General features: G+C 44.6%; 1 protein-coding gene across 1 annotated transcript; it reads left to right on the top strand.

Moving 5' to 3' along the window:
* Positions 1 to 23,792, top strand: ABRAXAS2 (abraxas 2, BRISC complex subunit; the record flags this gene model as incomplete). The annotated part of the gene is made up of 9 exons (XM_084244631.1): positions 1 to 126; positions 4,489 to 4,579; positions 8,793 to 8,829; positions 10,879 to 10,945; positions 17,930 to 18,120; positions 18,941 to 19,060; positions 19,507 to 19,591; positions 21,500 to 21,614; positions 23,323 to 23,792. Exons 1-9 carry the CDS (start codon positions 28 to 30, stop codon positions 23,790 to 23,792), a joined length of 1,275 nt encoding a protein of 424 aa, XP_084100757.1. The 5' UTR covers positions 1 to 27.
* Positions 23,793 to 24,240: the final 448 nt, after the last annotated feature.

The following is a 24,240-nucleotide window of genomic DNA, read 5'->3' as shown; positions in this document are numbered from 1 at the left end:
CGGAAGGCTGTGTGCCGTCCGCAGAGCATGATGGGGGATTTGGAGATTTCCATCATGGCGGCTTCCATTTCGGGCTACACCTTCAGCGCTGTGTGTTTCCACAGCGCCAACAGCAACGCCGACCACGTAGGTGCCGGGCCCCCAGTCGCGGCCGCTGGGGCCTCCCGCCTCCGTCTCGGGACGGCGCCTGCGGCCTAGCAGGGGCCAGTCTCGGCTCGCTCCCCTGGCTCCCGGGCCGGCCCGAATCGCTAGTGAACCGGGCGGCTCCCGACCCCGGCGAGCCGCTGCTGCCCCGGCTCCTTCGCCCTCGGGTTGGGCCCCTCACTCGGTGCCTCCGCTCTCCGCCGGCCGGCACTTAGCAAAGCTGTCTCGCCTGGCGGCTGGCAGTGGCAGGAGTCGCCCAGTGGAGACCGAGCGCCTGCCACTCCCTGAGACCCGGGCGGCCGGACTTGCGAGGAGCGCCCGGGGTCGCGAAGGGGCTGGCGGCGGCTTCAGCGACGCCCGCCGGGCCCAGCGATTGTCTCGGGGTGCGACGAGGGAAGCACTAGCTGCCACTGTTCTTACTTGTTAGATCCAGCCGTGTGTTTTCTTTGCCTCGATGGAAAATGGAGAACGTAAACAGGAGCGTTCTGTGAGGTCTGCTTGCCTCGAAGTTGCATGTTTAGTTCCTTGGCGAATGTTCTGAGGCCTCGGAACTAGTCGCAGCGAAATGGGGAAGTGGCAGGCGAGTGTGTGAGTGATCGGATGTGCAAAGGCTTTGCAGCTGGGAGAGGGAGCAGAGCCTGTCTGCCTCAATGTCTATTTTCAATGGTCTTTCAGTGTCATGGGTCTCCGAATGGGCATTGTTTGTGAAATTAGAAAATTTTTTATCTTAAAGCATGTATTTAGTTTACTCACCACATTGAAGGATGATCTTAAAAGATGTTACTAGTGAGTTAATTCAAATTCGTGAAATAAGAGGTGTGGACACGGTGGTTGTGGGTGCTGGCGGAAGAAGGAACTGAATTTGGTTTGATGTCAGCAATATTAGTTTCCATTAATAAAAAACTGAGTTCATAGAGATGTGATTCCATTAGTAAATTGGATGGCATTAAATTATTCCTTTCATCTCGTCAGGGATGATGGAAGAGATTAATGATAGGAATATACAAAACATGGGTGTTTACAGAGGCAGCCGCCTTTGATACTGCAGCCAGCTGTTTAATAATGTAAGGCAGTTTCACATATAGGTGGTTTGGATACTCCTAGTGTTGGTGGAAATATTAATTATTGTTTCAATAATGCTTTGCTGCTCTACTTCTTGGAGAGCCTGGTCATAACACAATTTATGTATAAAGCAAGACTTTTATAAGAATATGCAGCTACCTGTTGAAAAGTGGATCGTTTTTCTACAACTGCTGTGAGATGGTCATGTTACTTAGGTTATTACTAATTTACTTCAAGAGATACGTCTTTAATATCTGCAGTGTGCCAGACCTGGCGCTAAGTAGGCTTCTCAGAAACCTTCACTCATGGCAGTAGTTTGCCATAAGTATCTGTATCTTACATGACCATACCTGTTTATATTAACCTTGCCATAATTATATGTGTGTAATACTTTAAAGTCATATCAATTTTATTTATTTTAAAGTTAACAACCAAGAATTTACTTTGACAGTACATTCTTGTTTTGTCCAGGCAAGAAATTACCTTGAAACCACTCATTATTCTGTAGAGCTAGAGTTTATATTATTCTGTAGAGCAATCTTTTTCTGTAAATATTTTACAAGTAGTAAATATTTTAGGCTTTGCTAGCCTTTTGGTCTCTATAGCAACTAAGCCCTGCTGTTGTAGGGAAGAAGCAGCCATAGATAATAAATAAATAAGGGTGACTGGTTCCAATAAAATTTTAATTATGGACACTGAAATTTGGATTTCATATAATTTCACATGTCATAAAATAGCATCCCCATTTTTCTTTAACCAATTTAAAGTGTAGAAACCATTCTTAGCTTATGAACTGAACAATAGCAGCATTAGGCTGGTTTTTGCACACACACTGTAGCCTGCTTACTCCTACTGGAAAGTAACAGTGACTCCTATAATCCAGACCAGGCGATAAATAAGCATTCATTTTATATGGGGCTTTAGGGTATCTTGACATCACCACTGACTTTTCAAATTGAGGACTATGACAGTTTCTAGATAAAATACAGGGCACTCACTGAAATTTGAATTTCAGAGAAGTGGTTTTTTTTGTTTTTGGTTCTGTTTTGTTTTTTAGTATAAGTATATACCAAATGCTATCTAAAAATTATTTGTTGTTTATCTGAGATTCAAATTGAAGTAGGAGTCTTGTGTTGTTGCAAAAATCTGTCACTCCTCGTCTGTCCAACACTAGGAATATATAGGGTTTTTTTTTTTTTTTAATAGAGGCATGTTTTATTTATTTATTTATTTATTTGTTTATTTGTTTTGTTTATACATGCACTGGGTACAGTCAGAAGCGCGGGAGGGTGAGAGAAGTCACCAGAGCCAGAGCAGGGAACAGAACAGGCAGACTGACGAAGTACACTGCTGAGGGGAGCAGCGGGTGGCAGGAGAGGTCTGCGCGCCAAGTGGGACCCTCCTCTGGTGGCCGGGGAGCAGCTGGGGATCGAACCGGCGCCGCAGAGGCCGCGGGCAGCTTCACAACCCAGCGCTCAATCGCTGCGCCACCGGGGAGGCCCTAGATAGGTTTTTAAGGGCTAAAGTTCTGTAGGGATTTGCAATTGGGTTTTTTTTTTTTTCCACTTTGATTAAAAAATGTCTCAATCTGTTGCAAACAAAACTTCTCTTTTGTAATGAGAACTCGTAACTGAAAATTTTTCATAGGATTAACCAAACTTCTTTAGGAGATGATTCCCTCAGGTCTGAAAAAAAATTTTAAGTAATCTATATATTACTCAAGTTTGAGAAATGCCCTATACGTGACTTTTAGATTCTAGAACAATCCATTCCCCTAATGCAATCCAGGGCTATGCTGTAAAGCATCTGTCTCTCCCTCCTCACCCCCACAGATTCTCACATCCAAGAGGAAATGTTTTAAAACTAGGAAACTTCCCTAATTGATTTGAGGACTCTACCTAGAATAGACAGTCATATAGTACAAGGACATTGTTTCAACAAATTTATTCAACAAGTATTTATTGAGCCCCTACTAGGTATGGGGTACTTTGTTGGGTTTTTTGTTTGTTTGTTTGCTTGCTTTTTTTTTTTTTTTTTAGATTTATTTATTCAAGAACGGGGTACAGGCCAGATGCATGGGAGGGTGAGAGGATTCACCAGAGACAGAGCAGGGAACAGAACAAGCAGACTGACGAAATACACTGCTGAGGGGAACAGTGGGCGAGACAGAAGAGGTCTGCCGCGCCGTGTGGGATTCTCGCCCAGCTGGTGGGGATCAAATCTGTGGTGCAGAGGCTGCAGACAGCTTCATAGTGTGGCACTCAACCGCCTGCGCCACCAGGGAGGCCCTGGTATGGGGTACTTTGTTAGGTGCTAAGCTATAGCAATGAATAAGCTCTCCCTCCCCTCATGAAGCTTAGATTTTAGTGGGAGGTAGGCATTTATTTATTTATCTGAACATGTAATATGTGAGTGAGAAGACCAGGAAGAAAAAGATGCAGGGTGAAGGGAAAAGAATGCCTGGCAGACATTGTGTCATGGCATTGGCTGGGGATGGCCTCTCCTAAGGCTCTGATAGGTGCTATTTCAGTAAAGGGCCTGATGGCAGAAAGGGTGGTGAGCCATGTGGGCATGTGGGGAGGGAGATCCAGGACAGCATGTGAGTTCACGCTTTCTACAGGGACGTTCCTTGAGATTTAGAGTGTATATTTTCCAGCCAAACTTGCACTGAACTTGACACCAGGCTCTTGAACAGTAAGTTCAGCACTGAGTAATCTAGAATTGCTCTTGACGGTGTATGTTCTCCAGAAGTGTCTCTCAGTTAACTCTGCATTTATGAAAGAAAAATTTTCATGTGAGAGTGATGGAGATTTACCTGATTTCCCATGTCCGCCTGTACAAGAGCAATTAGTTGGGCGTTGTGTTAACTTCTTTATTCTTTTATCGTTAGCTGTGTTTTAAATGAGTGAAATCAGTTTTATGCTGTCTCAGGAAAACAACCTTGGACTGTTTCTGCTTCCTGAGATTTTTGATTTTTTTTATTACACTTCATAGGATTTAAATGATGATGAATCACTCCTTATTTTTACTTGCAAAAAACAGAATAATTGAAGGGATTAAAGTATTTCACCTAGCCATGGAATCCTTTTTTCAAGCAATCCAGTAAATAGCTGTAGTTCAGATTCATTTTGTCTTGCATATAGGTCTATATTAGTTTACGTGGCAAACTTGTTTGGATTATTGTCAAAATTATTATAAAATTATGTCCTCAATTCCTCTTAACTCCAGTAAAAAAGGTCATCTTTACTCTTGGCTGCAAATGTTTTCTTTTATTGCTTTTAGGAAGGCTTTTTGCTGGGAGAGGTAAGACAAGAGGAAACCTTCAGCATCAGCGACTCCCAGATCAGCAACACAGAGTTTCTGCAAGTGATTGGTGAGTGAGCCAGTGCTGCGCCGGCTTCTCTCTGCATGTATGCTGTTCGGTATGTCCTAGGGCCCTTAACTGCCTCCTACAGGATTGAAAGAGTACGTAGAAGATAACCCAAATCACAGCGCAGATTATTTTGGCTTATAAAGTGAAGCAGTCAGTGTAAACTTACAGAGCATGGCCGTGAGTGTAGGTATTCAGTAACCGTCCTCACCCACCAGCCGCTCTGCCTCTCACTGAATTGCTGTGTCCTAATGCACTTGATAGTCACTTCAAAGCCATGGTTAGCATCAGTTATGCAAACTGGGCTATCCCCCTTGCCAACACCCAGTGACGTCATCTCTAATGAAAGGATATGCTGTGGTGGTCCTTCCGGGAGGGATCTGGCAAAATGTTCAGCTTGTTTGCCGAAGCTTTTGGCTGCACCTGCACAGCCTCGAGGGTGGGTGGGGAGGGGTTGTGGGGAAGGAGATGAGAAGTTGTAGATGCTCACACTCTGTTTTTAAAGGAGAACTCTTTTTTTTTTGTTTTGTTTATTTATTTATTTACTTATTTATTTATACAAGCACTGGGTACAGTCAGAAGTGCGGGAGGGTGAGAGAATTCACCAGAGTCAGAGCAGGGAGCAGAACAGGCAGAGGGACCAAGGTACACTGCTGAGGGGAGCAGCGGGCGGCAGGAGAGGTCTGCGCACCATGTGGGACCCTCGCCTGGTGGCCGGGGATCGAACCAGCGCTGCAGAGGCTGCGGGCAGCTTAGCAACCCAGCGCTCAACCGCTGCGCCACCAGGGAGGCCCCACACTCTGTTTTTAAATAAGGATCCCAGTCCTTTTTGCTGCACTCTGAGCATCTCACTAAGCAGCATATGCTGCGATTCAGAGCCAAGGAGGGCATCTCATTCATCTATGCAGCTGACATTTATTGAAGGATGTCCACATGCAAGGTGTGTGCCAGAGGAAGCTCCTTCTAGCAGCATGGGGAGATTGAGACAAGTATGCAGAAATACCAGACAGTGCTAGATGAGTGTTGTAGGAAAGAAACAAAGAAAGCCCCATATGTTGGAAGAAATTGCTAGTGGGTGAAGTCAGGAAGGTAAACTTCGGGTCCGTGGGTGATAAGTTAGAGGAACGCAGAGCCAGGAGCACAGAAAACACCCAGGGCCTTCCTCGGGTGTGATTCTGTGAGACTCAGAATATGGGAAGTTGAGTGGTTTGGAGGACGGCTGGAGGTGAGGTCACATTGAGGTTCACTCTTTGGTCTCAAGCCTGATGGCCTTCTAGCACCCGAATTGGGGGACCAGGGTGAGGAATGAGGGGGAGTTGGACCTGGGAAAGACAAGAGGATGAATGGGCTGGAATTGTCAGACCCACCTATCACAGTACTGGCTTGTTAAAGAATTGATACGCAGAGGATAGCTGTTTTTAGTTTTGCTTTACTTAACTCTTTGAAATTCTAAAATCGAGACTTTGGTTTCATTGGACACCTGTGCAGTTATTTCTTGTTTGCACTTGGGTTTCAAAATTCATTTGACAGATGAAGGTTAAACTGTCATTTGTACTCGCCTGACAGCAAAGTGCAAGAAACAACTCTCTAATCTGGCACGATCACAAAATCAGTACTTATCATCAGTATTCTGGCTACTTAAATTTTTTTATTAAGTTTTTGTTTCTGTTTTTTAAAGATTTATTTATTTTTATACAAGAGCTGGGGTATAGTCCAGAGGCGCGGGAGGGTGAAAGGATTCACCAGAGACAAAGTGGGGAGCAGACCAGGCAGACGGACCGAAATACTACTGAGGGGAGCAGCAGGTGAGACAGGAGAGGTCTGCCTCACCATGTGGGAATCTCCCTGGCCTGTTGGGACTCGAACCTGCACTGCAGAGGCTGCGGACATCTCCACAGCGCTGCACTCAACCTGCTGCACCACCGGGGAGGTCCTCTGGCTACTTAATTTTAAGAAATGGAATGCTAAAATAATTCAGATTCGACAATATAATGTACTGAGGCTTTGATTCATAAACTTCTAGTTTTTGCAGAAAATACCAGTCCCTGTGGAGACTGCATCAGCCGTAGAGTCCAGTTCATAAAGGACTTGGATAGCCATTCTTTGCTGCACAACCTTTAATTATTTGCTGCACTCAAGTCATCATTTGAAACAATTATGGATCTCATGGACAAAGCGTTTGCTAATATTATCTTAAATGTATGATTTTCATTGTAATAGTTTTCTTTTAAAAATATATGTTAGAAAGTGTCAACTAGGACCCTGGAAAACCTAGGTTGAAAGGCCAGATGTGAGGTAAAGGGCCAGGAGCACTGTTCCATCCCAGAGTGGGGAGGAATGTTCTGGCAGAGCATAGCCTCCAGAGTAAGCTGGTTAAAATGACTTGAATGGACCACTCTTATTTTATTGAATAATGCCTGAGTCCATGCCCAGACATGTTTGCTTACGCCAAACAAAAAGGAGGACTCTATAGAGAACAACACATTTTGTGTCCGAAGTGTCAGTGTCTTGTTTTGAATGCGTATTAATTTTCAGAGCTGCGCTAACTCACTGTAAGCAGAGCTGTCCCCCCTGAGTCCTGGGAGTGGAGGGGGCAGGCCACAACTGAGTCTTCCTGAGTTAATGAGGCCTAGCAGCAGTGGGAGAAATGGAGAGAGAGGGGGGTGCGGGTCACTCACCAGGAGGAGAAGCTGAGACTGAAGGGTAGGAACAGCAGCACCCCCGGTGGAGACTGTGAGAGAAATGAGGCGGAGAGGCCACCGGTGCGCGAACAGGAATCTGCCTGCCCATGCGCTTTGTGGGCAGAGGAACCTTCAGCTGAGGCGAGGCTGCCCCCTCCCAGAGCTCAGTCCCCCGGCCTCATTCCCACCTGCAGCTTTGTCGAGGGTGAGGCCATCACTCTGTTTCGTGGAGTTCTCTGCTATAGCAAAAACTCTAAGAAAACTTTGGCTTTCTTTAGAAGATACCACTTGTTTTCTAGAGCACATGTAGCGTGTCTAAGCCAGGTTGTAAGTCATAAAAGAGATGTGACAGGAGCGTGTGCCCAGAGTTCAGAACTTGCTCTAGGACTTACTTAAAATGCTCTGGAGGCAGCTCTCCTGCCCCGTGCCCGTGCAGGTGTCTCTCTTCGCCTCTCTTTCCTTGGCAGAACAGCAGCGGCAGCTCTTCCCGCCTGCCTACATCTGTGCAGGCGCCTTCTCCTTTTTATAAACCTACCCTTTTGGAGAGTGAAAAAATAGATGTTCCTTCAAGTAGAAGATAGTTTTTCCTTTTTCTTGAACTCTAGGTCATATTTTTGCTAAAAATGCTTCACAGCCTAATTACCTTCCAGCATCTCTGAGATAACTTGCGGTGGTGGACTATCATTTTTGGTGATAAAAGAAGGAAATATTTCTAGATAAGGTTTTCTTACCTTATCAACAGCCACATTTGGCAAATGAATATTCCTCTCCTGAGGAAGTTCGGCGTGCATCTTCGCGCTCAACAACACTGACATCAGCGCAGAAGCTTCTGGGCACAGCCTCCTGTCCTGTACGGTTGTGGTTTCGTTTTAATCAAGTTAAAAATGTAGCCTAGAACTCTACAGCTATGGCTTTGTAAACAGCAGGGACCAAGTGACTCTCCAAGAGGAAGTTATTAATAGACTTGAATGGTCAGTCAGTCTCATGGTCTCACAGCGGCCCCACCCTCGGTCTCCTGCTTGAAGAGCCTGAAGAAATCGGCCGCTTTGGTTCACCTCAGCAGTCTTCAGAAGCCTTTAGGACCTGCCTTCACAAAAACTGTTTCCCTTGGCGCTGGTCGGCCCAGGGTGTCCTGAGTTACCAGGTTTTTGATGGAGAGTGGGAGAGCCCTTCCCCTCCCCAGGCTGGGTCACAGCTCCTGACCCACCAGTTCAGCACTGCCAGCCGCTGGTGTCTCTCCCCTCAAGCTCGGCTTAGCTGACCCAGGGCACGAGAGCCGGGCCTGCCTGAGAGAAGCTCCTCACACAGGGACAAATGAAGGGTGCTCTTCCTCGCCTTGATGCCATGCAGAGAATGTGTCCCTGAGTTTGAATGTTAAAAAACGCATGACCTCACTCATGCACACACAGTGCCTGTGGGGATGAGGACAGCTGTCTCTACTAAGATTTTGGTTGGGAAAAAAAATGCTGGGCTATTTTTCAGTTGTCTTTGTCTTACATGATTAACTGAGTGAGATGTGTTTCTTCTAATTACAGAAATCCATAACCATCAACCTTGTTCCAAACTTTTTAGGTAAGCCATATCTTGCTTTTTGTCCTTGTTAGAAGATTAATGGATTAAAAAACAGTGCCTTGCGGCCTGCAGCTGGTCATGGCAGTGAACCTACATGTGACTGAGGCCCTCCAAACCCACGTCTGTGTTAGGAGCCCAGAGTCCACATGGTGGCAGGTTAGGTTAGGAAAGGAGGAGGGAGACAGTGTTGTCGTTGGCCTCCGTGGCCTAGAATGGTCTAGAACAGCCTGCTTAGAAAGCTCTTGAGCCAAATGAAAGGAAGGCAATCAAGGATCACTAGTAGGTAAAATGGTTTAAGGGGGTTTTTAAAGAGAAATTTAAAAAGTTCTGTGTTCAAGTATAAAATACAGGGAAACAGAACTTAAACTTCTTTTTCATGTTGAAGTCCACATACACCGGTTGCATATTATGACCAGGTAAGGGACAGACAGGAAAAATGGAGGAGAGACATTCAGAAGGGAGAACAAGACAGAGAGACTCATGGCGGGGGAAGGGTAAGGGAGAAAAGCTAGTATCTCCCAGCCAGACTTCTCCCTTAGCCACTGCCTAGGCCTCTGCCTTCTTCCTTGTCCCCAAGTGCTCCCACTGATGACTGGGTGACGATTTGAACTCTGTGCTTGTGAAGCCACCCTGGGGCCCTACCTCTGCTTTTCCAGAAGCCAGACCCCTGCTCGCCTCCCAGGCTGACCACCCAGGAGAACTTGGTGTTTGGTCAGCACACCCACCCTCCTTACCTGGCTTGTCCTGCTATGTGACCCCTGCAGTTTCACAGGGACCTCTCTCCCATTCTCAGCCCACCCAGACCCCTGGGGTGTCCCACACCCCACACACTCACATCCCAGTGATTATTTCAGGGGACTGTCATCTTGCTAGAGGGCTGCCTGTGCAGGAGACCTCGAGGTGGCCGTAGCCCTCCTCTCTCTCATCACACTTGCCTAAAGGAGTGGGAGCGCTCGAGCAATCTGAGTTCATTGGAAAAGAATCTCAGAGCAAATGAAGTGATTCAGACCCTAATCTACCCATTGCCTTAGCCTGGTTTGTGGAAGTGAGTCTGCTTTGGCTCTGACTGTCCACAGCTTTGCTCCATGTGTCCTGTCCTACCCTTCTGAGGGATTCCTGAACATGCTGGCAGCAAAGTGGTGTCAGAACATGAATTTAACTAAGATTAAATCGTAGACTCACCATCCTTAGAGCTGAAAGAAGCCCTCCAACTGTGTTGCAAAAAAGAAAGTGGAAGCCAGATACGTTGGCAGTGTGCATGAGATTGCATAGTACGACACAGCCCTGGCCTGAGCTGGTATCCGAGCTCCCAGTTCACTGCTCTTTACCGCAGCTCAGAGAACTTACACCTCTAAGCCTGGGCTTACAGTATGTGCAGGAAGGGTGGCACTCTGAAAACTGCCACCCTCCCCCACCCCTACCCCCACCCCCGCCCTAGCTGGCAGGACTCTGGTCCTCGGTCTGGGTTAGGGGCGTGTGCACTGTCTGTAGTCTCACAGACCGTCTTCGTGCCCCACCCTCCCCTCTCCCGGCTCTGATGCAGGCCCAGTCCCTTAGCCTCAGTGTCTTCAGCTACAGAAATGGGAATAAAACTTGTTGGCCCAAACTCTGCTTACCTCCCAGGTTGCAGGCAAGAATGAAATGGAATCGAAAGCATCAGGCTGAGCGCCTCGTTAAAAATTTATAAACTGCTTTGTTTCCTTTATGTGTCAGAAAATGACCTCCTATGTTCTTTTTGTTTTCATCAGTAATTGATACTTAAAAACAGGGAAAGATGTCACAACCACTTGAAACCACAGGCTTTGTAGTTGCTTGCGGTCAGTGCCTCCCACACCCTGAGTATGGCAGGCTCCTGAGGGCTTTGTGATGCAAAAGATCCCTCTGTCAATAAAGCGATTAGATTAGTGTAATGCCTCTGTATGCTGTTGAAGACAGGTCTCTATCACCAACTTTTAGGGTTAGATGTCCCAGGGAAACATGTAGCTGATAGGCATATCCTTGTCATAGTACTATGTGATTTTAATAAAATTTGTTTTTCTCTTAAAACAGTTTTTATGACTATGCAAGCAAAGTTAATGAAGAGAGTTTGGACAGAATTCTCAAGGACCGGAGAAAGGTATGTCCTGCTTGTTGCCTACGCTTATTTGGAAATATCCCTTCTCATCAAACTTAAAACCAGAAAGGAAGATAAACTGAAGCAGTTAATCTGATGTTAATATAAGTGTTCCATTAACTAGTAGATTTTAAAGATAATTTGCGGATAAGCCAACGTTTCTAATTTATCAATAGAAAAAATAGATATATACTGTAAGTCCTCACTTAGCTTCATCAGTAGGTTCTTGGAAACTGCTGCTTTAAGTGAAGGACACATAATGAAAGCAGGTCCTTGGATAACGCCATCTTGTTCCGCGTTAATCAGATTAGTATAACAATATGTAATGGAAAAATTCTCAGACCTGCTATATGAATGATTCCATTATGTAAAAATCAGAATTTTAAATAATGAACTATCACCCAGAATACCACAGTATTAAGTTGATTCTGAGTGGTTATATCTTTCTACTTTGTAATCTTACAGATAATTCTGTAAATATTTAATATCCATGCCTTCATTTTATAATCAAGAAAAATAATTCTGAGAAACTGCAGTCAAACACCTTTGGATATATCATTCTTTCAAGCTCAATTAATGTTGAATATAGAGATTTTTCCAAAAGGTCATGTGTGTATTATTTCTGTCAACGTATGCATATGATATTCTGATTATGACAAGTCCGAATAGACTTGGAAAAGAACCAGCATTTTCTAGCTGCAGATTATCACACGGTCTCGTTTACAGCTTACTCAGTTGTGATGTGTGTGGATTTTACTTTTTAACCTGGGTGTATTCGTTCTAGGAAAAACAGGTTGAGGGAAAAAAAGTACCCATAAAACTATCCAACTTCTCAAAACTAAACGCTTTTTTAAAAACCTTTTAAAAATTATCTATGCGTTAAAAAGAATCACGGCGGTGTGGGACTTGGTTCTGAGGTGTCTGAAGAAGGGTTTCGGAATCTAGAGTGCAAGGGGAATAGATGAGTGACCTTTCTCAGGCGCAGGGCTTCCCAGTACGATGCCAGGCCGGGAGGTGCTTGGGTTCAGAAGAGTGTGGCCCGGCCACCTGTCCTGCTGGAGAGGGAGTCACCGCAGCCACAGGCAGTGTGGCCCATGCTCCTCTTTTCAGCAGCCTGCCTGGGAGTAGATATTCTGGAGCCTCTTGGCAGGTTATCCTCCCTCACCCTGTCACTGCCTTAACTTCCTCACTCCATTTCCTTCCATGTTTCAGATAATAAACTGTCATTATACATTCTAAAATGAAAATTTGTCCCATAAAAGCTCTTGCTGGAGCACAGTTTTCTGGAGCATTAGCTACTTATTAAAAGGACCAGGAGGTCTCATGTTTAAATAGATTAAAAAATTAGAAGAAAAATGAATAAAGAGTATGAACAAGAAATTTACAAAAGAAATCTGCAAATGACTATGGAATAAATGAAAAGTTATTCAACCCTAATCAGAAAACACAAATGGAAACTACATGACACTATTATTTTTGCCCATCAGATTGGCAAAAGCATAAAAGTCTTGCTAATTTCCAATGTTGGCAAGCCTGTGGGAAACAGGGAAACTGTAGTTGGTGGGGATGTAAATTGATACATTTAAAGGAGAGTTTTGCAATAATAGAATTTTAAACGTGCAGTTCCACCTCTAGGAATCTGGCCCAAGTAAATAATTGCATCTAGGCACAAAGATATGAAAAGCTGGCATGATTGAATTCTGGAACTCTATGCCAGGTCTTGCTCTCCACATTTTCCAGGTATTGACACATTTAATCCTTGCAACAGCCCTTTGAGGTAAATTGTGGTTAATGTCACCCCATTTTACAGTTGAGGCAACTATGGTTAATTAACTTGCTTAAGGTCACCAGCAAGGAATGATGGAGCCAAGCTTTAAATCCTTGGCCTCTTAGCCCAGCACACAAGGATGTTTGCTTCGTCCTTGCTTAACAGTGAGAACTTTGAAGGTTAAGTCAATTATGTTGATCCCTCCACACTACAAGATATAAAGATGCCCTGAACGAGAATGAGGGAGGCCCTCACAGGAAGATCTCCAAGTCATGGTAAACGAAAAAAGTAGATTAGAATTTCCGCCCATTTTATGTAAACACACAAGTCTGAGTGGGGGTGTAATTGGACAGAAAAAGATCTAGAAGGAAGGCAATCACATTTAGAAGGGGTGCTTTGAGAAAAGGGTGGAGAGGTACGACTGATGATGGGAGACTTTGTTTCATACTTTTTTTTTCTTTTTTACTCTATAATTGAAAATAGACTGAAAAAAAGAAAAGGACTTTTACTCTGTAGTTTGTTTTCTGGAGCAGCAGTAGTGGATAGGCGCACATTTCCAATTTAAGGTAAGGGCTTTTAAAATTGGGTTTGAGAGACACATAGACCAATGGAGCCAAATAGAGAGCCCAGAAATAAAGCCACACTTTTATGAACAACTAATCTTTGACAGAGGAGCAAAGAATATGCAATGGAACACGGACAGTTTGTTCAATAAATGGTGCTGTGAAAACTGGGACCTCCACATGCAAGAAGAATGAAACTAGACCACTATCTCTCACCATGCACAAAAATCAACTCAAAATGGATTAAAAAAACTGGACCCAATACCTGAAACCATAAAATATATAGAAGAAAATACAGGTAAAACACTACAAGACATATATCTCAGAAACATCTTTAAAGACTCATCACCCAAAGCAGTGATAGTGAATGCAAAGATAAACACCTGGGATTACATCAAACTGAAAAGCTTCCGCACAGCAAAAGAGACATTAACCAAAAACAGAGCAACACCCCAAAAACAGATTGGGAAAAAATCTTTGCACTCCATTCAACTGATAAGGGACTGATCACAAAGATAGACAAAGAACTCACACTAAATAAATAAATAAACAATCCTGTCAAGAAATGGGCAGAAGAACTTAAAAGACATTTCTCCAAAGAGGAAATGCAAATAGCCAACAGGCATATGAAAAAATGTTCAACATCCCTTATCATCAGGGAAATGCAAATCAAAACCACACTGATACCACCTTACACCAGTGAGAACAGCACATATCAAAAAACAAGCAACAACAAATGTTGGCAAGGATGTGGTGAAAAAGGAATGCTCCTGCATTGCTGGTGGGAGTGCAGACTGGTCCAGCCACTGTGGAAAGCTCTCTGGAGGACCATGTGACCTGACAATTCCACTCCTAGGGAATCTACCCAGAGGATACAAAAACATTGATTCAAAAGAACACCTATGTTTATTGCAGCACTATTTACAATAGGTAAAACCTGGAAACAACCCAAATGCCCAAAAATAGATGACTGGATCAAGAAGATGTGGCATATATACACAGTGGAATATCATTCAGCAATCAAGAAAGATAAACTCATGCAGTTTGCAGCAACGTGGATGGAGCTAGAAGGAATGATGCTCAGTGAAGTAAGCAAGAAGGAAAAAGAAAAATATCGGATGGTTTTGCTTATATCAGGAATGTAGGAGACCCAACTAAGACATCACTGTAAGAAAAAATAATAACAGTACAAAACACAACAAAGCAAAAACAGACAATTATAAATCAGAGACATCCTGCAGGGGAGGAGGAGGAGAGGGATCAGAGGGAGGGAGGGAGGAGTACAGGACTGTGGTGATGGTGCATAGGTGCCTTAGGGAAGGAAATTTTATGGGGACTCAATCTGAGGGGGTGGAGGGAGGCAAATATTGTTTAAAAAAAAAAGAAAAGAAATAATAAATAATCCCATAAAATAAAATAAAAAATAAAATAATAAAATTAAATTGGGTTTGATGTTCTCCAGTACAGTAGACCAATCAGCACAACCTTTGTTTCTGCTGGGGTCAAGATTCTCAAAAAAGTTAAAAGGTGACCTGCAGTTTTGATTTAATAGAACTTTCTGCTAAAATGAATGTTTTGGTTTTTTTTTTTCAATTAAAGGTAAGAGTTTGGTGCTTCAATGTACTTTGAAAATTATTTTCCATAGTGTTTGGTAAGGGCAGGAACTACACCATTATATTTCATTGTATTTTCTGTGATGCACATAATATAAACCTTTAAGGATTTTTGAAAAAATCCAAGTTTTCAGTGCAAAAGCATAGATGATTTCTAACTTTATAGTTGATTCTAGTTTGGGTTTTCTTCCCCGAAAAGGTACAAAATTATGTCTTCACCTCAAAAAGTTTATTTTACCACCTGCAATGCTATGTTTAAAATGTTAGTTGTAGGACCTCCCCTGTGGCGCAGCGGTTGAGCACTGGGTTGCGAAGCTGCCCGCAGCCTCTGCAGCGCTGGTTCGATCCCCAGCTGCTCCCCGGCCACTGGAGGAGGGTCCCGCATGGCGCGCAGACCTCTCCTGCCACCCGCTGCTCCCCTCAGCAGTGTACTTCGGTCCTTCTGCCTGTTCTGCTCCCCGCTCTGGCTCTGGTGAATTCTCTCACCCTCCCGCGCTTCTGACTGTACCCAGTGCTTGAATGAATGAATGAATGAATGAATGAATGAATGAATAAATAAATAAATAAATAAATAAATAATAAAATAAAATAAAATGTTAGTTGTAAATAAAGGCCAGTGTTTTGATAAGAATATCCCCCAGTAGGTGCCCTGTTGTCTCGTGCTGAAGTGCTCCTCTACTCTAGCTGAATCCACGTTGTGTCAATGAAGTTTACACCAGTTTCAGGTTTTGGGCTAAGGCCAAAAAAGCAAGTAAGAGGAAGATTTTTGCCTTCTGGAAGCATCTGGTGAAATCAATAATGATAAACATAACAGCCATCTTAATATCATTCATTCATTATACGACCCCAAAGAACACAACCTAGAGTTGATAAATGTGCCCAGTGTTGGGTAACTTTGTTTTGGTTTCAGAAAATGTAGCAAATGTCTAGCATAAAGGAGAGGGAAGAGTCTTCGTGAAAAATTCATATGAAGCATCAGCAAAGATCGGAAAGAGGTCCATTGTGTTTCATCATGACCCAAGCCTAGCTCTCAACAATAGGTGTTTTCGGCCCCACTGCTGATGTTTCTCTAGCCTTGCGACCAGCTTCTTTTTTCTAACAGTTGCTATCCAAAATAAATCCATAAGACTCCCTACTTTTCAGAAACTACAGATGAAATAGAACAGTGGGAATCAGCATAAGGAAAAAAAAAAACAATACTCCTCAGCTAGTAGCCACTTGCCAGATTCTGTTCACCAGCAGTATTTCCTGAATCCAGCCAAAGCGCTGAGCGCCGCCTCGGTCCCTGCAGGGCAGAAGTGGAGCGTGAGATGTGTCCCGGGCCACACAGGCGCTCACGCCAGCGTGGAGAGCGGAATGTTGGCTTTGGCTGAAGTAGGCCGCCTTCGCAGACGTGACTATTGCCATCAGTGATAGTTTTTCTTACTGTTTTGTTTTTTCCTTAAGGAAACCCACTTTGCACTTGCAACCTCCATCTGTGACCACTGGAATTTGGAAGTTAGTGCAGTTCACCAAAGACAGGTTCCGGGTCTCCGTCATCACCATTAGGTGTGAGACTGAGCAGAGCGTCTCTTTTATAGGTTTATGGTGGCAGAAATGTGTGGATTTTCTTTTCATTTAAAGGATGTCAGAATTGATGGCTTTAAACTAACTGAAAAATGCTGTGTCTTCAGTCTTACTCCTGGAGGGCGGGAACTGCTACTTCATTGCCTAGAGTTCCTTGAATGTGACATGAACTCAGCAGAGAAAACTTGGAAGGCTCACCTCAGGAGTTGTGATAACAGTGGAGATATTTGTGACACAGCGGACTGGGCACTGGCACAGGGGCTCAGCGGCGAGTCTCCTTCCGACATGAAGGTGCCAAGACGTGATCTAAATGTAGTGATTATTTTAACATGATACTTAACAGTTTCAAACTTCCTTTACGTCTTAAAACAGAAGTTTTACTCAGTTTATTTCAAAGAAAGAACTATATGAACAGTATTTTTCTAATCTAGAATTACATTAACTGTGTCTACAACAGAGATTTTCAAACTAGTATGCACAAGAAAAAACAAGGAAATCATCTTACATTCAGTTCCTGACGCCTCCCTTGGAGGTTCTGACGTGGTAGCTGTGGGGGGGCCAGGAGCATTGTGGGGGGGGCTTCCGGGGCTTACTTAGGGGCTCTATCCTCCGGATGTCCAGAAAATCATATCATGAGAAATATTCTTCCATAGAGCATATCAGTTTGATTCACTTAGCCAGTTTAGTTACGCTTACAGTTAGAGCTTAACAACACCAAACTTCTCCGTAGGTTTTGGTAAATGTGTATTCCTGTAAAACTGCCATCATCATAACATCGTGAACTTATCTGTAGAATTTTCCTTTGGCCCTGTTCCTGTCCCTTCTTCTGACCTCTTCCCACCCCATCCTGGCCCACAACAGATCTGCTTTATGTCACATGTCAATTAGTTTCCCTTTTCTGGAATTTTATGTGAATAAAGTCCTATAACATATACTTTTGGGAAAGGCAGTCTGGCTTCTTTTCACGCAGCATAGTTATTTGGGAATTTACCTATGTGGCTATTATATGGGTAGTTTGCTCCCTGTGATCACTGAGAGGGCTTTCCATGTGTGGATGAACGATTTGCACATTCTTTCACCTGTTTTTTATTTGTTTTTGCATAGAAGAACTGGGGTGTAGGCCAGAGGTGCAGGGGGTGAGAGGATTCACTAGAGACAGAGTGGGGAGCAGAACAGGCGGATCTACTGAAATACACTGCTGAGGGGAGCAGGAGGTGAATCAGGATAGGTTTGCTGCGCCATGCGGGTTAGCTCCCTGGCCGGGTATTGAACTCAGGCCTTCTCGGTGATAGGGCTGAGACTCAACCCCTAGGCCTCCCATTCATCTGTCGATGGACAGCTGGGTTGTTTTCAGTATGGGGCTGTTGTAGGAAAGACTGCTATGAATGTTTGTGTACAAGTGTTTGGATACCTCCAGAACTAAATTTTAAGGTTTCGTGCAACCTTTACTATTTTTTTTCTAATGTTCTTGTCGTAGAAAGTTATCGGGTGGTACAGATTCCGGCGAAACACACAACAGCAGATGTCGTACAGAGAGCAGGTTATCCACAAGCAGCTCACCCGCATCCTCGGGGTGCCTGACCTCGTTTTCCTTCTCTTCAGCTTCATCTCCACCGCCAACAATTCTACTCACGCTTTAGAATACGTTCTCTTTAGACCAAATCGAAGGTAAAGAAAGAGTTCCTTCCAGCCGCGCGTAAACAGGGAAAATGATGATACAGTTGAGATTCATGGCTTTGAGAAATGTACATTTTATTGCATCTCTAAAGAAAACCTTTGATAAGTCTCTTTTAGCTAGGGTTTTTTGTTTCTTTTTGTAGTAAGAGAATATATTTTCCTTGTCAGTTAATTGTATAAATTAGAATTGTTTCTGAATCAAGATGCATTAGCAAGACATGTTAATTATGCCTAAAGCCTTACAGGAATAAGCAACTGGAAGTCGTCATTTGCTTCTCCATAATCTTTTATGTAGAAATACAGTTTTATTGCTCTGGAATTGTGACTGTAATTTTGAAACATAGATTTCAAAGACAAAATTGTAAAATTGATCCACCTACTGGTTAATGAGGGTTTTGCACCATGAACATGTTAAAGCAGAAACAGTAAAAGATCTGATGGTCACGGTGCGTCTGTAAACGACAGAGAGGCTTCCCTCTAGAAATTCACTTGTGGAAGAAATTAATTTGACATCAGGAGAATAAATGATTGTTAAATAGCCATTTTCAAGACTGTTAATTTATCAGTAGGTATCTCTTACAACCTCCTCAGCACTTAGTCTCTGTGGGCATGTGAAGTTGCGTGAGCCATGACCTTTGCACTCAGTCGAGTTGGCTGCTTCCTGCATCCTTTGGTTATTGCGGAAGGGGCTCCCTGGGACATGCTGTTAGTTCATCTGTGTGGGGAGGAGACCCCTGTCGCCTAGGCCCGTTCCCCAGGAGAGCAATGCGTTGAGCCTGTTGAGCCTGAGCCGGGTCACTCTCGCCTGCAGGTATAATCAGAGGCTCTCCCTCACTATTCCCAACCTGGGCAACACCAGCCAGCAAGAGTATAAAGTGTCTTCAGTGCCAAATACGTCTCAGAGCTATGCCAAAGTTATTAAAGAACACGGGTAAGTTGAAAAGTAACGTGAATGGTTTGTCTTCCTTTGTCAACAATATTTCTTTTGTTAACAATATTTAAAAGATCTCTGGAGAAATATGAAATCAAGTTTGCTATGATTGGAAAATGAGATAGTCTCCAGACCACCACCTCTGTAATATCAACATTTTATTCTGATTAGAAAGGGAGTTTACTTTCACCAGTACTGCTTTTTGTCATCATTTGCCACAACTTATTCCTTTATTTTTGCCATTGATGCAAAGGTTGCGATAGAGTGCGTGTGTTTTTGAGTCTAATGACGTGGTCACTGCAGAATGTACACGTGGACGTTGTCTGTTCATTTGTGTCATCCACTAGTGGACGTCACCTTGGAGTTGAGCATTTAAGTCACAAGACAATGCTTTTTGGGTTCTAAGCCAATATAATAACTTGGTGACTTTTTTTTCTGTCTTCTAGTACTGACTTTTTTGATAAGGATGGAGTCATGAAAGACATCAGGGCAATTTATCAGGTTTATAACGCGCTGCAGGAGAAAGTGCAGGTAACTGATTTATTTACAAGTTTGCATTATTTCTATTACCCAAATTCTTTTAATTCTGCTTTGATACTCTCCCATCTAACGAAGCACTTGTGATCCAAATGCCAGAATGAACTTTCCTAAAATAATGTCAGCTGTGCAGCGAGCCACCTCCTGCCAGCCTACCCAACCCTGCTCCTGCCCGACAGGACTCACAGCGCAGACCCCGTGTCACTGTTTAACACCCACATCCCGTGTCTGACAGTGTTTTTCTTTGTGGAGACGTAGCCGAGAGTCAAGCCCTTACGGTCTGTGTTGCAGCCTCATTGGAAGCCACCGTTGCTGCGCACAGTTCGGCACACTGGTTCTCTCGCCTTCGCTCGCTCTGCCCCAGCCGCCTCCGTCTAGTGGGAGGAGAGTGCGGAGCCTGCTCCTGCCTAGTCATCCATGCAACAAATATTTATGGAAACAGCTCCTACAAGCCAGATCCCGAGCTAGGTGCTGACAATACTTTCCCACGTTCTTTTCATCATCCCCAGGGTGTTCTTAAGAGTAATTTGCTCTAAAGCCCTGAGAACAAAAAAGCCTTTGAGGACAAGAAGGAAAGTGGCCAGGCTGAGGGAGCCTCCCCAGCCGCAGGCCTGGCTTTCAGGAGGAAGACCCCGAGGAGAGAGAGGCACGAGGCAGCTGCTGAACACGGGGAGCAGCCCGAGTGTAGCCAGGAACCCCCTCCCCGGGAAGCAGCTCCTGGGCAGGGTCCCGGGCCATAGCTTCCCCTCGCTAACGGCACCCAGCAGGACAGGGGCTTGATCCCACTCACCCAGGAGCAGCCGGCTTCCCTGCATCTGCTCTTTCCACTGTGGCAGGAACATGCAGTGAAAAAAAGCTTTTTGTCCTGAATTCATAATTTTTCGGACTCTGAGCACTGCCTCGCGGTCGCGCTGACCAGGCAGCTCCTCAGCCCCAGGGTCCGCAACGCTGACTGCAGGGCGCACGCGATGGGGCTGACTGCATCTTGTCTTTGAGACCCCTTTCCTTTGTTGTATACCATGTAATGGGGAAATTCCAGAAAAAAATACTTAAATATTTCAGGTTTGTTGTTTTGTTTTAATTGAGGTAACATTAGTTTACAGCGCTGTCCAGGCTCCAGGACTACATGTTCTCTCCACGTCACCACCAGATGTCCAGTCGCCGTTCACCACACGCCGGTCAACCCCCTCCTAGACCTCCCCCTCCCTCCTCTCTGGTTACCACCAGTCTGTTGTCAGAGTCTAAGGGTTTAATTTTGCTTTTTTTATAGTCCATAGATGAGGAAAATCATACAATCTTTGTCTTTCTCCCATGACTTACTTCATTTAGTGTAATCCTGTCAAAGGTCCATCTGTGCCTCAGTGGCAACATTTCATCTTTGCTGTGGCCGAGTAGTATTCCGTTGTGTACCTACACATCCTCATCCATCCATCCAGCGCTGTGCAACTTACTTTCTTTTTCAACTTTGCTAATTACAAATATTTTCTCTTAGACAAATCTCTTAGTGTCATCTAATTTTTGATTGTTGATGATAAATCCAGCAATGAAAGCATCTCATTCCTGTCTGGTTTTTGTTCCTTTGTATGTTAGACTAGTATCAAAAATTCCCTCTTCCTTTCAGTAAAAATGAATACCAGGAAAAAGACTTTAAATCTTTCCAAGCTTACCCTTATTTGTCAAGAATTTATAAGCTAAATGGCATAATCATTTTAGCAAAGAGTAAAGCAGTAACTAACACGTAATACTTGTTCCTCAGACCTTTACGATTTCGTTTTACCTTCTGTGTCTGCTTTCCAACCCCACTAAGGGTTGTGTTCTCCTGGGCTGTATCAATGCTGTCTTTATGAAATGCCTCCTACTTGGATTTGAAATGAATTGTTCTTATTGTCATTTTCCCCTCAGGCAGTGTGTGTGGATGTAGAAAAGAGTGAGCGAGTTGTTGAATCCTGTCAGGCAGAAGTGAACAAATTAAGAAGACAAATCACTCAGAGGAAAAATGAAAAGGAACAAGAAAGAAGTAAGTTCCCTATTAATTCCACTGTTCAGTATCAGGGAAATGTCTGGCTTTAAACACCAGATTATATCACGAAGGATCTGATTCTGCCTACACTCATCAGGCCCCAAGTTAAACTTTTGGGGAGGGGGCATTCCCAGTGGCGAAGCCGCTCTAGCAGGGAGGCGCTAGTCTCATCCTGCTTGAGTCACTGGACGTGGAAGTGAGAGCAGACCCAGAGGGACAGCCCGAAGGACGCACAGGCAGGAACAGCTCTCTGGCCGGGGATGGAACCCAGGCTGCAGTGGTGATAGCCTGAGACTTAACCCCTGGGCCACCAGGGAGGACCCAACATTTTCTATTTTAATAAAGATGTTTGCCCACCAGTTAAAATCCAAGTTATATTCCAGGTAAGAGAAATCTGGTTCATTTCTGCTATTATATTTTTCTAAAAATAATCAGAAAAGCAAGCAGGGGTTTGTGCACAAGAAGGCTAATGGCAGCTTTATCGAATCTTGGCGGCAGCCTGTTAGAGCGGCGGAGTCAGCCGCAGTGGAGCGTGAGACCAGGGCGCGTCTTTCAGGCCTTGGGCAGCCGTCAAAGTGAGAGTGTAGAGCTTAGACTGCCTGGCGGGGGCCTCAGTGAAAGTACTAGGACATAAATAAGAGGATAGAGGTGGGGTCTCAGCTACGTTTAAAGCACACATGCGTGCACACGACAGCTGGGCAATGAAACGAGTTCAGGCAAGACGTTGGGAGCTGACCCTTAAAATGTGTGTTTTTAACCCAAGTCTTATGCTCCTTTTACCAAAATTCTGACAGTAGGGCCTGGGTGACAGAACTGTGGGCGATTTTTATTTTCTTTGTTCTTGCTTAAATTTTATATGATGTGTCTTTTTTTTTTTAATATTTATTCATGCATACAAGAACCAGGGTATAGGCCAGATGTGCGCGGGAGGGTGAGAGGATGCACCAGAGACAGAGCAGGGAACAGAACAAGCAGACTGACTGAAATGTACTGCTGAGAGGAGCAGCAGGCGAGACAGGAGAGGTCTGCCACGCCGTGTGGGATTCTCGCTGGCCGGCCGGGATGGAACCCATGCTGCAGAGGCTGCGAACAGCTTCCCAGCACGGCACTCAACTGCCTGCGCCACAAGGGGAGGCCCATGTGTCATTTTTTATAGTTTAAAAATGGCAAGCCTATTTAAGATAACGCACACATAGTTGTGGGGCTGTGCTCGAGCGTTCAGAACATACAGCAAAGTCATGCTCAGGCCTGGAAACTGAGCGCCTGACACTTGGAAGGGGAAGGAGGCACAGCAGTGTAGTGTGAAGGCGGTTGTAGAGAAACCTTTCTTGGTGTCAAGCCTGTCTAGCATAACTGTGAGTCACCCTTCCAGTGACTGTGAGGGGTGCTAAGGACTGTTTGTCTCCTTCTGTCCCCAGGACAGGACAGCCACAAGGGGTAAACAGCTCAGGGTTTAGAGCTGAAAGACCTGCATTTTGAGTCTCTGCCTGTTCTTGTGGTCAAGTGACTTAACGTTTCTGATCTCTGGTTTCTTTGCTGACATGACAGACACGGCACTATTAGTAAGGATGGCAACAATGCTTCAGAAGGTTGCTCAGTTTCATGGCTTGACTTCCAGAACATTCAGGCTGACCATTTAATGCATTGAGATGCCAAGCTGTCAACATGTCGAAAGTGTTACCGTTTTCTTCCTGTTTTCCCCCAGGGTTGCAGCAGGTGATGGCAAGCAGACAGATGCCTTCGGAAAGCCTGGACTCGGCGTGCAGTCCCTGCACGCCCTACTCCGGCTTTGCTGCCGAAGGTCGAAGTACACTGGGAGAAGCAGAGGCCTGTGATCCTCCTCCTCCTTACTCCGATTTTCACCCAAACAATCAAGAAAGTACTGTGAGCCATTCTCGCGTGGAGACTAGCGTCTTTATGCCTCGACCTCAAGCCGTGGGCTCTTCCAACTACGCTTCCACCAGTGCCGGACTCAAGTATCGTGGGAGTGCAGCGGACCGCCCTCCTTCCCAGAGAGCAGCGGGAGACAGTGTGGAGGAGTCAGACGACAGTGATTATGAAAATTTGATTGACCCCACAGAGCCCTCGGAAAGCGACTACTCACAATCGCGGGATTCCCGCCCCGTGTCACATCCTGACGGGGGCTCCAGGAACACTCAGACCTCCCAGATTTAACGGAACGACAGAAACTCTCCACTCTGAGCTGTTTTTCTTAATCACTCACTAAGAGAGTTTTTTGAGGACTTACTCTGAGGAGAGAACCGCTTTCTCGGACACCTGGACTCCCAGGAGGAGCGCCCTGGGGCTCAGCACTGCAAGGAGCCTCTTGCCCATGGGTCTCCACCCTTGGACGGTGGTCAGGTTTCACGAGAAAATCATTAAGATAATCAAATTGTCCTAATTCTGGTGCGATTCATGGGTGTACTGGTCAACTTAGGCAAAGTGAAACTTATCAATGTAGTTTCTGTTCTTTAAATAAATTGGAAATTAGAGACTAAGCACAATTAGTCTATAATGTTCTATAAATCAAAACCTTACCTCTTGCACTATCATGCCTTGAAATTTACTTTTTCAAAGGGAAACTAGTCTAGCTGCAGCCTTCAAAGAACCTTCTTTCTATGAT

This window comes from Talpa europaea (assembly GCF_964194135.1).
Source record: "Talpa europaea genome assembly, chromosome: 10".
NCBI classification, from domain to species: Eukaryota; Metazoa; Chordata; class Mammalia; order Eulipotyphla; family Talpidae; genus Talpa; species Talpa europaea.
This window is presented reverse-complemented; position numbering and strand designations above follow the sequence as displayed.